Genomic DNA, 13,695 nt, shown 5'->3' on the forward strand with positions numbered 1-13,695 from the left:
AGAGCTTAGGCTTTATAGTTTTAACAAGATTGTGTTGTATATTTTTTCGGCAAGATAAAAAATACACAATCGTTGATGTTTATAAATATATGGAAACACAGTTTTGACAAAACGGAATTTCTAAAAGTATAATATTTTGAATTGAATTGAATCGAATCTAGTGTATTCACAATTATATCATTGTCGAAACTCTAAACAATTATCTAAATCTTATTCAGCTACATTTTTTGTTACAAAACAGGAAAGATGTTTTGGTTTATATAAATAAAACAGATGCACAAGTCATCGGCTCGCGCGGACGGACGTCGCCAATGTGTTTATTTCGGTCCGCAGAGAACGAGAATCCAAAATAGAAAAGTCCACCGCATCTCTCCGGAGCAGTAACACGCATGGAAACTTAGAATTTAAACGAGTTAAAACACCATTTCACTTTAAAAATCGAAATAAAAATTTTAGTGTTTTTAGAGACGTCTATTCGCAATGGCGGCTGCGCGTCGAATGGCCGCCATTTTGTTTTTGTTATTTGCGATATTTGAATTAACGGTAGGATGTGACGTTGATGATGTGGCTGTGTACAAAGTGTCGATGCAAATGTTGTGGAGTGAGGAGAGGTTCCCGAAGGATTACCCTCAGAACAGACCGAAGGCGCAATGGTCACAGGTCTTTGGTGAGTGTATACATACATACATATGTACATAGTTGTTCACTACATCTTCATGCATATGTCTAATCGGCATGCATATAAAGTATATGTATATTGAACTCTTTGGATATTCATCTCTTGGACCGCGTGGTTTTGAATGCTACAGGTTAGATCAAATACAATTTTAGCTCATACAAAACAATAACCAAATATTGCAATTCGCTTATATCCTTTAATGTATATAATCTACCTACATGTACATAGGTATTATAATGTGATGCCTATTGAGACAACAAGGCTTTACCTACTTAATACATAACAATAATAAGCTTGCCGGGATTACGTCGAATATCTTACTTAACTCAAAGATTATATTGAGAAGGAACGATAATAATTATTTGTTATTATTTTCTAAGGGGACTTAACTGTAATTGATATTGTTTCTCCTTAGATGAAAGTTATAACATTCTATAATACCAGTCTCTTTAAGAGCCTCTTAGCCTATATTTGTTTGTCCATTATTTGTTTTCTAATCTCATTAAAGTAGCAAAAATCTTCCGATAATGTTTTGCTATAGTATGTACTTAATATTAGAATAATAAATATCAGAAATAAAAAGTCGATGTTTGTTGAGGAAGAGATAGGTTTTATAATTTGACAAACTTTCTGCTATATCTCACTTAAGAATAATATCACAATACCTGTTTAAGTTTCTAATAGTCTAAACAATAGAAAAAAAATACTTTAATAATTTACAAGGTGATCGATAATGAGTCTTCACAAAGCTCAGTTCTGTATGTCTCAACTGCGGACTGGCTAGCGGGTTACGGGGGCTCCGGCTCGGAAAGCAGGAGTAGAAACGGGTTGGTTTTTAGTCAATAAGAGCCTGACACTCCCTCTTGCCTCGCTCAAGGCGAGAGAAGTAATTGGACAATTTTCTCCCCTCAAAAAAAGAACATTCATTTAAAACTAGTAAAAAAACAAGTCTTGTAGAAACTAAACACAAGTTTCCCTTTATCTGAAAGACTAAGTGACGTTTCGCGGTTTTGCTTGTCCGAGATAAGTGGACTATTTATTTGTCCGTCCCGACCGCAAGTACGATCTTATCTGGAACTGTTTCCCCTCAATGTTAGGTAAAGTCATTGTTTCTTTATTGTGGTATTTGTTTGTTGCTTATCTGCCTATACCTTTGTGGGGTTAGTGACCTTTCATCGCTTTTCTTTATAACAGTGAAATACGTTGGCTATTACAGTCTAAAAGGAGCAAATATAGAGTAAAAAAGAAAAGTTAGAAATCTTTAATTAAATATGTAAAATAAAGGATTTCTTTTTACCAAACCTCAGAGAATATGCCTGAAAACAAGAAACGCTATCACTAAAATATATATAGGTATAATGAATGATTAACTTAAAATGAAATAAATGAATGAGATAAAAAGACCTTCTGAAAAGTTACTCAATTTCCGTGAGTGGGTACTGAAGAGATCAAACAATCCGTATCCTCATCATAGGCCCTCATACATCTATCTTCGTTAAGTACAAAGCAAACAATATCCTTCATGATCCCATGCTCTTAAAAGTCAAACAACAAAGAAGGAAAATGATTAAAACCGGGAACTCCTCAAAGGAATATCTATGCTGTTCAAAGACTCCGACCGTGACCAGAAAACCAAGTTGTCTCCATTATATTATGAGAGTAAAAGATATTGAATTATCCGCGAGGGTATAAATCTTCTGTTACGTCGGTATTTGAAAGGCATTTGTCCTTTTTTCGACGCAAAAAAACCTTTTGTCTGTTTTCAATCAAAAAGGGCGGATGATAGGGTTGACACTCATCAAATCTGTCCCGAAATCTATTTCACACTACATTGTCACGTGAGCGTATTGAAATTTCAGTTCGCAAATTGGAAATAAAAAACTGTTTTATGTTGACACCCTGTGTACGGTATAAGCTATAAAAAGATATCGATTTGATTAAAATTTTAGTTGTTAGTTAAAAACCTTTAAGCTACTTAAATACACAGCGCTAGTATTCGCTCGCTTTAATAACATCATAAATAATTTGTAGTTCGATAATTTTAGAAGCTTGTTAAGTTAATCTTTAATAGGTACCTTTAGTAACAGGGGTTTTAAATAAATTAAATTAAGGAAGTTTCCATTTCTGAGCGTTTATTTTCGTCCTTTTAATAAGAACTTTAGATATTTCATTCGTACTAATGTTTAAATTATTTAATGTAAATTTCCTTGTGAAATAATAATTAGTATTGATTTGTAAAACTAAAACCGTTTTCCTGCTCAAGAAAATTTGAAATTAAGGTAGAATTTTCCTTAAATAAATAAATCAGGAAGGTCTTGTAAACTTCGTAAAGAAAAATGAATCTTGAAACGTGTTACTAAGCGCTAAATTTAAGAATAGATTGACAGTAAATCTTCTTTAACTGTGTTCATTGTAACTAAAAGAAAGAATAAAAATGATTCCCAGGATAATTATAAAAAGGGCCCCGTTAAAAACTAGGTTGGACAAAATTAATTAAATATTATGTTTTTTTGGCTTACTCACGTAATTATTTGACGAGGAACTCGACTAGTTTCAAGCCATGCTAAAGACTCGACAAGTAGCAGCACGACAGTGGCCGCGTCATGTGTCGCGGAATGCGTGAGTAAGCCGAAAAAGTAATAATTACTTTAGTATGTCTCCGGCACTGCAGCTACCTAGCGGGTTTACCGGGGCTCTGGCTAGAAAAGTAGGAGTAGGAATGGGGTGATTTTTAGTCAGTAAGAATCTGACACTCCCTCTCGTCTCGCCCAAGGCGGGAGAAGCCATTGGATGATTTTCTCCCCTTAAAAAAAAACATGTCTCACGAAAGTTATAATATAAACAGGATTAACCAGTAGTTTTCATTAAATTAAATAGGTAATAAATTATAGTCTGCAACATCTTAGGCAGCCCTGTCTCCACGCAATATGAGGTAGCCCTTCAGAATCAGATAGTCTCTAAGACACATGTTACATCCAAATAGCATTACCGCTGAACTTTTACCTGACTTGCCTCAAGTAAACAACGTTACATACTTTGGGAAAAGGTTCCACATTTTTCTTGTCTCCATACGCTATAGTCATTCTTATACCTCAGAAGAAACCTTTCGCAAAAACTTTTTTGTTGGACTTTCTAAATTTTTCTCTCATAGGTTTCTATTTTATTTCTTTAGTCTATGTTTCTAGTGTTCATTTTTTTAAAGGTAGAATACATTTTTCACTCTTCGCCTTCGCGAGTCTTATGAAATACAATTCATATTTTCTTTTTTAACTGAGTCTAGTGCAACAGATGTTAATGTTCTATTAGTATTAACAGCAAAATTGTTTTCTAGTTTTACTTTTTGATATGTTATGTAGATTTGTGAATAGTTTTTTTTAGATTGGTGATTATTCTAATCAGTTGATCCACTTATTAACTGCTCACAAAATCACATTTCAACATTTTTAAACAAAACCAATTACAGCTTTAAGCAACCAAATTCTTTCTCAACCGTACAATACAATACTGGTATTAAACCACAACGACACTCCACAATCACATCTTACCATAATCTCATTCAACTAAAGAACGGGTGTCTGCGCTCAGTAGATAACAACACAACAATGCGAATAATTCGCTTGCACCAACAAAACCTAGAATTAAACTCCAAAGTGGATATTAAAACAAGATTTTCCAAAGAATGTACAAAATAATTTAAATGAAACAAAACTGAATTCAGTACAATTCATAGAACTTATAACGTTGAATACTTTACCAGCTATTCCGGTGCAAGAGCTTAAGTTGGCAAGTTTCGCACTTAAAGATAACTTAGCTCTAGATATTTTAAGCGAACTTCTCTGGGGTTAGTTGGTACAATAAAGGATGGTGACTTGAAGACTTACTTCTCGACTGGAACATTATATTTTAACCGACTTCACATTTTTTTTTATTCGATTATAACTAATGCTTGTCTACAATCCCACCTGATGGTAAGTAGTGATGTAATCGTTGATGGTGAGGCGCACTAGTTTATTAAGAGCCTATTCACTCTAGACTTGAAGACACCCATATTGTAGTCGGATGGAAAAAGCGCAGCAGGCAGATTATTCCAGTCCTTCGATGTACGCGGAAAAAAAATAAGTTTTACAGTTTAACCTTCATTTATGTATGCATGTACGTGATTATCTCGCGATTGGCTGAACCGATTTTCAGAAAAGCATTTGTTTTACTTAGGAGCCGGTTTGAGTATAAAAAATGACTTTATTATTAGCCGACTTCAAAAAAAGGACGTTAAGATCGGTTTTTTATTAAGCATAGTGTATCTTGTTTATACATATCTAATTACCTATCTATAAGTATATGTGTGGGATATGTTCTTTACCTATATTATGATACAAGGTATTAAACCATCTTCTAGGAATTTTATAGTTCATTGTACAGTCTTGGCGTCAACCCAGTCATTTCATTTGAAGCATGTTTGCTCTCATTTAAATTGTTTATAAGAATGATACTAAGAAATTAGTTCACTTGTGGCTTTTTTCGTGTAAGTAGATCGATGTTACTTCGGTGAATCTTCGAGTATTAGGTAAACATACAAATAAATTATATTTCGTTCTTTACGAAAAGAATTTAAATGCTTGTTTTATTTGACAAAATTCCAAAAGTATATAAGGTGTTCTAAAATTAACTGCCATGGCTTTACTAAAAAATATTCACAATCAATAATTTATATTTACTATTGTAATCTTCAAATAAAACACTACCTCCCATTATAGCCGTGGCAGATAATTTTAAAACACTTTTTCCACATAAAAACATATCTTAGTTAAACCCGTTTCCACCGGTACTAAGCTATGGGTACCAATGAATATGATTGGTAGATGCCTCACGCATCTACAGCAACGTAGCATAGCACATCTCTGGTGGATAAGATCTAAATCTCGAAGCAATCTAAATATTATACGCAAACTTCTTTCTTTTATATCTCCGCGCTATTTTCGTCTCACTCTTTTAATGGAACTTTGTCCACCATAAACATAAAGTTGAATGAACTTCAGTGTTATTAAAAAAGTTATTTTTGTCTAAAATACTTTTATCTATACAAAGTTTCGTTCGTAAATGAGTTTATAGTACCTACCTACTATTTTTATTAACTTAACGGTCCGACAGGAAAATAGGACAGCGGAATGTCCGAAGTTCCATTTTTTGGAAACCGCTGTTTTTAACCAGCATCTTTATCAACATCAAGAAACTGTGACAGTCCACAGCAGGACTATAATTCTCCTCTACATTATAATGGTTTCTTAAGGAGGAAAAATCATCTACTGACTTTTCTCGCCTTAGGTGAGGCGAGCGTGAGTGTCAGACTTTTATTGACTAAAGACCACCCCGTTCCTACTCCTGCTTTTGGATTTGGAGTCCCGGTAAACCCTCTAGGAGGGATTACTGGGACTGCCACCGCATGCTCCACCTTGTCCTCCGGGCGTTCCTCGCAGTACATTATAATGGTTTACCATTATCTGTACGCTTGGTAGATGGTTAGTACGTTGACGGTATGCTTGGTTCAAATTTATTAGAAACCGCTATTGTCATTATCTGCTAAATGTAAAATCTATTAGGCGACTCTTATAAAACCTACGGAAAGATTAGGGTGCGCTAACCAATCTAATATACACGTCTACCGCCATCATACGGCTTAAAAATTGTCTAATTCACAGGGCTATAAATAATTTTGAGAACGTTCAGTCGATAATATCAAGTAATTAGGGTGAAATGAACATCCAGCCCGCCCTTAGAAAACTGTAATATTTGCATATCTGACTTCGCTTGTTTCCAAGTAAATGGTCTATAAAATGTTTTGATAAAGGTTATAAGCATGGTAAGGTATATAAGCAAGAAGGCTATTCTGCAAATTTTACAAAACGACCAAATTCAGTAAGTTAGTAATTAGTCATAATATTAATTTCGCTCTGTAACAAATGTCTGTCTGTTGATGAAACGAAAGAGGCACATAATTATGTAAGATTCGTATCTACTAATTGGCATTCTATAGAATCTGCCTACCCCTATGGCATACAGGCGTGAGAGTATGACATGTATGTATGTATCTTATGAAATAGCAGACTTATTAATAATAACATGTTCGCAATTATATTTTTGTATTACTAATTTTGAAAATACCCGTATCTACTAGTATATGTCGGTTTATGATAAACTTAAAAACAGCTGAACGCAATTTTATATAGCTGTCACTGGTGGATATAGTCTCATAAAGATTCGAATAGAACAAGCAAAACTGCGGGCTGAAACCTAGTTAACAATAAACATTGTAAATATTTAATTTGTTTAATTGTACTTACTTATAATTTGAATAAACAATGCTTCACTTTTTATTACAATATATTTAACTTTTGTTCGTTTTTATTATTTGAAAACTCTCGTTATGAAATATAATAGGTCTGTAATATAATGAGTTTTGGTATTAAAACTTAAATATTACAGTTATTGTAATAATATTATAATTTCATATTACATTTTCAAAGCTCTATAATGATATTCCTCTGGGTAAGCCTATTCAGCATGATTATAATTTTTTGAACATACTTTTATTTTTACTTATTCATTTCATTTCAAGAGCAAGAGGTTATACGTTTAATAACTGGATTAGACAAAGTATCTTATAATAATATGTTGTATTAACTGATTGCTAGCGCGACTACCAGACAGGTCACAGGTTCGACTCCCGAAATTTCCTTTGTGACACATTGGATCTGGCGTCTTAATAACTGTTTCTGCCTTAGGTCTACATTCCAACACAAATATGAAGCACCTATGTACTTACATTTTAGAAATGCGTTATCCTCTGAGCTATTGCTTTCACATCACACATCAACAGCCTATAAGTTTCCACTGCTGACCAAAGGTCTCTTCTCGCACGGAGAAGGTTTGAGCATTAACCATCACACTTGCTCAATACGAGTTGGCGAGTTCAGACTTATAATAAAAATATTATTAGCTCATTTTTCCTTCACCATTTGACAATGGCGTCTAAATAATCTTAGAAAGTACATATAAAATTCGGAAAAAGTCACATTGATACTTGCCGTTGGTAGATTTCTCACACCATAAAATATATCTCATGCATGAGAAGCGGACATGAGATGTGAACCTCCACGACACAAGAGCTGTTTGTAGTACATAAATTATTGTTCAACCAATAATCCAATTACAACATTACCGGGTAATAATGAAGTCTTCATAATGAATATCGTCAGGCAATCCTTTGAGAATCGCCCAGCCACCAGGAGTGAGATGCTTCAATGGACCGCTTCCTTCACAAGAGTTTACGTTAAATTTAACTTGATACAACAGTGTATGTGAATAATAACTATATCAATAAAGACTAGAGATTTATATATTACACAGAATTAGTTTTACTAAACTTTGTCTGTTTGTGAGGTAGATTTTTAGGAAAGAATAACTTTTGTAATTTCGATAGTTCACACATCACATCCTCATCCAGCCTTATCAAAGGCAAAGCAGTATTTTTACTCAAAACTTGATAACCTGTACATAGGAGGGCCTGGCTCTTGACCATCTTGACTATCTCCCTGTAGTTTTGGCATTAGATGCATACATTGTTTGCTTTTCTGGTGTGTATATCATTCGGTGGATTTCCTGTTGGGTAGCTTATCTTTAATAAATAAATAAATACACCCCATGTTAAAATCTAGGACAATGAAACGTTAAACCAATTGAATCTACTAATAGAGAGGTTATTGAAACTGGCCGTTATAGAAATACATTCAAAAATCTAAAATAAATTATGATCTTAAAAGGCTATTTATAAAAATTACATATTTATTGTTTCCAGGACAATCCCACTCTTCGAACTACAGCTTGTACCACATAGGTTCAGTCGCTAGTAATGCAGTTCGAGGCTTTGCCCAATACGGGAAGATTGATGAGCTGGTGAAGCAGGGAGATGAAGAGCTACAGGTGTACGACCAGTTCTCAGCCCCAGCTCTAAGGTCTGGAACAGGGGTCACTGAGAACATGGTGTTTGTTGATGGAAGACATAGTTTGGTAAGGAAACTGTTAAGCCAAAGGAATTTGATTGAAGTTGGCCATTCATGTACTTCTCTTGATGGCTAATAAACTTACTTTAACATGTTTTTTTTAACATCTTGAGTGGAACTTTTAAACCAATTTTCTTATTCTAAAACATGTTTTTCTTAATATCTTCAGTGGAACTTATTCTAATCATAGGGCAAACGTTTTTACTGTAGATCATTTTAAATCCAATTAATATAAGCCTAATTTGCTTAAAGTGACGAATACCTTTGATCTCGTATTTTACACAGTAAAAATTGAAATTATAAGTATAAAATTCGTATTAATTTTACAGGTATCAGTCATGAGTCGGATGATTCCATCACCAGACTGGTTCGTTGGTGTTGACGGCGTAAACCTATGCGTGGACTCCTCATGGGTCGATCAAATTACTCTTGACGTAAGTAAACACTGTATCTAATAAATGCCTTAATTTATCTTACTACATAGTTAACTTAAAGCTTTAACAGCTGAGATTAAATGATAAGATTAAGACAAACTGAAACCACCAACATTTATTGATCCACAAGCAGCTGTGACAACAAAACCAGTTGAATAAAATAGTTAAATCCGGACTATTGAATTTAAATACAATTTAACTAAATTATCTATTGACTAATTTGATCCAATTATCAAAAACAGGAAAGTATTATAAAATCTCAATGTTTGTAAAGATAAAATCTTAAAAGCTTGGTACACTATAAATCATTTTCATCATCATATTCTATAAATTATTTTCACAGCTGGAGCCTCTGGACGCAGGCGCCGCAAGTGGTCTGACGTTCACAGCACCTCGTTGGGAGACCAACCCTCCTGACCCAGTGACCAGGCACAAACCGAGGGCACCTGATCATCCAGCAGCCGGCTTCTACTACCCACTGCTGAGAGTACTACCGGCTATTGCTAAAGTACAATTTACCAAGGTAGCTTAAATTGAAATAGATCTAAAATACCCTTCTTAGGAATATTTTTGTTTAAGTAAAGAGTTCGATGAACTTAATCTCTAATAAATATTTTTTTCTTAGGAATATTGTTATTAAAGTTTAAGTACGGAGTTTAATAAACTTAATCTTAGAATTGGACCTTCTGAATAATAACATAGAAGAAAAATAAATTTTACTCTTATATTGCATAGTTCTTATATTTCTCCCCAATATATCAACTGACTTTTTTTGTTTTGTTAAAAGCGTTTCCCCACACTAGGATTTTCTCCGATGTCGTGGGTGCGTTTACAAACATACAATTTCACATGCACATTACACCTAGACACGAAACAACCATTTGTGGATCACACAAAAAGTTGCACTTGTTTTGTAGGTGTCCATGGACAGCGCAAATAGATTGCTTACCATTACGTGTTCATTTGCTTGTTGGCTGACCTATCTCATAAAAAAAGACCAAATATTACAATATAATTCATAAAACATACAAAAAAAAACACATCATCCATTTCCCTAACCCTACAACAGCAACAGCACTCATATCTTTGCAATGAAGCCGCCGTAATGTAACAATTATGTTAATACAAGTACATAATCACGTTACACGGGCTATCGGCTCGCTCCTACGTAATGCTTCAAGTGTTTAATCAAATCATACTGCTCTATGCTCCCTTTGCTAGATACTTTTATGCTTAGCTATTGTGCAGTTAATATGTGATGTAGGATAGAGTTTTATTATTATTGATGAGAATAGCAAGCTTGGTTTTTATTTTTTAATCGGCTTGTATTGATTTCAAGTGAATCGATCGAAAATCGCTGCACAAAAGTCTAGGGAAATCAATATTCTGTTTAGTATTCATCAACAATTGTCTGTGGACAACTAGTGGTTCGCAGAAGACAAAAAATGGTTCGCAAAATGAAAAACTAATACACATAACTATATTACCTGTGTCCTGTAAATACCATGGCTAAAGCTCAAGTTTACTTATCAAAGCAGACAACTGAGAGGAGCAACTGATTTCAATAATTCCAAAATCACAATTGTTGAGTGAAAAACTGATAGTAATAGTGGTCCCCAACATACCAAAAAATATAAAAGTGGTCCTTGACAGGAAATAATTGGGAACCCCTGATCTAAGTGAATTACTCTCATTTATAGAACGTAAAAATATCACACCTATCAGGTAAACACCAAAAGAAGGAGGCAGAACAATACATGATTTATTATTACAAAGTTCAATGTTCTTCTAAAGCCAATGTTCAGTTAGAAGACATTAGATAAGTTATATCTGCCAGCGAATTCCACCAAAAACTAATGGGAGCAAAGAATTTCTAGAAAATATTAGTGTCCCTATAAATTCTATGTGCACAAAGTCGTTGGCCAGCGTTCTCGTATAAAATTGCAGTTACATTGTATGAAGAAGCAATTTGTGAAGCCATGGAGCAATTCTTACCAACAAATGAGAAATAATTGCATCTTTAAATTTTTAAAATGGTTTCTTATGAGAGTTGTAGGTGTTTGAAAAACCAACCATATTATATCTTTGGTTTTTCATTTCGTTTCATGATTTTCATGGTGGTTCTCGAAACAGAGTTTATTAATAAGATTACTCATTAATTTCGATTGCAAATCTCGAAACTAGGACACCTAAAAACACTTTTCATAATCATCATCATTATAAGTTGGACTCGGACACCTAAAAATACTTTTCATAATAATCATCATTTTAAGCTTGTAAAACTTGTGTTTCAGGTAAAACAATATTCACCAAAGGAACTCAACAATCTGGCTCGGACAGAACTTCTATCAACTCTCAAAACTAAAAATGAACAAACCAGTGTAACGCAATCAATTAAAGTCAGTGATGACAATGACGAAGATATTGATGAAGATGAGGATGAGGATGAAGAACATCCTACAATGACTACCAGGAGCAATGTGGATACGTTGAAGGATTTGGAGGAAGAACCAGTTGGAACGCCAAGACCTAATGTACCAGAAAATTATGTCGTCGTTGTGACTACAGCTCCTACAACCACGTAAGTAGATTCTAAAGAAGGATAAGAATATTGACATCTTAGAACATAAATTGGAAACTAAATAATATATCAATACTTAAGATGGCACGAATGGGCCATATGAAACAACGCTTGTTTTCATTGTGTTTCATTATGACTGTGAGTGAAGTTACCGGAGGCCCAATTACTCCCCTACCCAAATTTCCCAATCCCTGATTCCCTAACCACCTTTTAAATTCCTAACCCCTAAAAGACCGCCAACGCACTTGTAACGCCTCTGGTGTTTCCATTCAAATGTCCATGAGTTGCAGCGATTGCTTACTTGCATCAATTCCAGAACCCTATTTTAATATCTTTCTTTATATATCACAGAACAACAGAGAAGGAATTCGAAGGTGAACTCAAGAGTATGGACGACGTTGTACTAGCAGTTGCTCATGGTAGAAAACTGGGTCTGCACAAACATCTACCTAGACATTTTAGATCCCGACTTCATCATGCAGTCAACAGGATACAACGTAAGTTATAATTTATTTTACAAGCCCTTGAGAAACTAATAGGGATGATGACGAGATATGAAAATTTTAATTCTATTTAGTTCGTCAGTTAAGTAACGATAAAATATTAGACACATACTTTTTTAAATTTTCATATAAGATAATAACAATACTCAGATAAAACGAATCAAAGTTAAGGAGAGCAAATACGTCATTTCTACGTATAAAACGTACCTAGAAGTAACGTAACGCGATATTTCAAATATATCTTCGAAAGTATTTGTTTCCGTAAGAAAAAATACGTGTCTAATATTTTTAAATAATCAACCCTATTGCAACCACTTTGTTAGAAATTTTGTCATCGTCAGTACCTACTTAGTTGGGGTAGTTAGAAATCGTAGCCATAACATGATCTTTACAGTCCACAAGGGATAGCACACCACATTTGATTTATCCATTGTGAGACTATTTGGAACTCTAAGTACTCACAACTATTGTCGTAATTCGTGTTTTATGTGCTCTGAGAATAAGGATTGATTTACTACTAACACCGGTAATCTACTGAACTGAACACTAGAATATAACAGATTTAATTTATAGGTAATCTTCTTTTCCTTCTGCGAAAAAATGAAGAAATTATTTGGACCTATTTATTTATTTATTTATCATTATCACTACATAGTATAGAACAAAGTCACTATTTTTTTCTGTTTGTCTGTATGCTTAAATCTTTAAAATTACGCAACGGATTTTGATGCGGTTTTTTGTAATAGATAGAGTGATTCAAGAGGAAGGTTTATATGTATAATACATCCATAGTATATCACCACCACTGCACCCATGCGAAGCTGGGGCGGGTCTCTAGTAAATTATAATAAAAGAAATACAACATTGATCAAAAAACCGGTTTAGCTAGACCTAGATCTATCAGTGCACAGAAAAGGACAGATGATGATGTCAATCTTCTGCGTTTCTTTGTCTGTAATTTCTATTTAACATACTTTTTTTCGACTGTTTCCAGCTAACGACTGCCTCGTCTCAGAATGGAGTGATTGGTCCCCATGCTCAGTCACGTGTGGCTTTGGCGAACAACGTCGATCCAGGAGCGTGGTACGTGAAAAGAAGGAAGGTGGTCGCGACTGTCCCACACTGACTGATAGAAAACACTGCGGCAACGTCAACTCCTGCGCACATATCGATTATTTTGAATGGTAGACTGATGATTGAATAAATTTTGTGATTTGTAGTTTTATTTTTATGTTATGAGTTATTTTTTTAATCCCCGAAGGGGTAGGCAGGGGTGCACGTTATGGCGCATAATGCCAATGTACACCCACATTTCACAATTTATGTTATAAGTCCCATGTCCAGACTCCGTGCTACCACTGAGAAATTTTCGAAAAACCGAAAAAAGCCCAGTAATACTTTGCCCGACCCGGGAATCGAACCCGAGACCCCTTGTCCGGTA

General features: G+C 34.4%; 1 protein-coding gene across 1 annotated transcript; it reads left to right on the top strand.

The window, feature by feature from the left end:
* The first annotated feature begins 326 nt into the window (after positions 1-326).
* Positions 327-13,473, top strand: LOC118276453 (spondin-2). The gene is made up of 7 exons (XM_035594775.2): positions 327-667; positions 8,532-8,743; positions 9,066-9,170; positions 9,514-9,693; positions 11,465-11,751; positions 12,103-12,248; positions 13,249-13,473. Exons 1-7 carry the CDS (start codon positions 481-483, stop codon positions 13,440-13,442), a joined length of 1,311 nt encoding a protein of 436 aa, XP_035450668.2. The 5' UTR covers positions 327-480; the 3' UTR covers positions 13,443-13,473.
* Positions 13,474-13,695: the final 222 nt, after the last annotated feature.

This window comes from Spodoptera frugiperda, chromosome 31 (assembly GCF_023101765.2).
Source record: "Spodoptera frugiperda isolate SF20-4 chromosome 31, AGI-APGP_CSIRO_Sfru_2.0, whole genome shotgun sequence".
In the NCBI taxonomy this organism is placed as follows: Eukaryota; Metazoa; Arthropoda; class Insecta; order Lepidoptera; family Noctuidae; genus Spodoptera; species Spodoptera frugiperda.

Bases quoted from the DNA above. Each gene is read 5' to 3' on its own strand.
- LOC118276453 (XM_035594775.2), top strand. From the start codon at position 481: ATGGCGGCTGCGCGTCGAATGGCCGCCATTTTGTTTTTGTTATTTGCG. The intron at 8,744-9,065 runs GTAAGGAAACTG...TTAATTTTACAG, and splicing joins TTGATGGAAGACATAGTTTG to GTATCAGTCATGAGTCGGAT. The intron at 12,249-13,248 runs GTAAGTTATAAT...GACTGTTTCCAG, and splicing joins TGCAGTCAACAGGATACAAC to CTAACGACTGCCTCGTCTCA.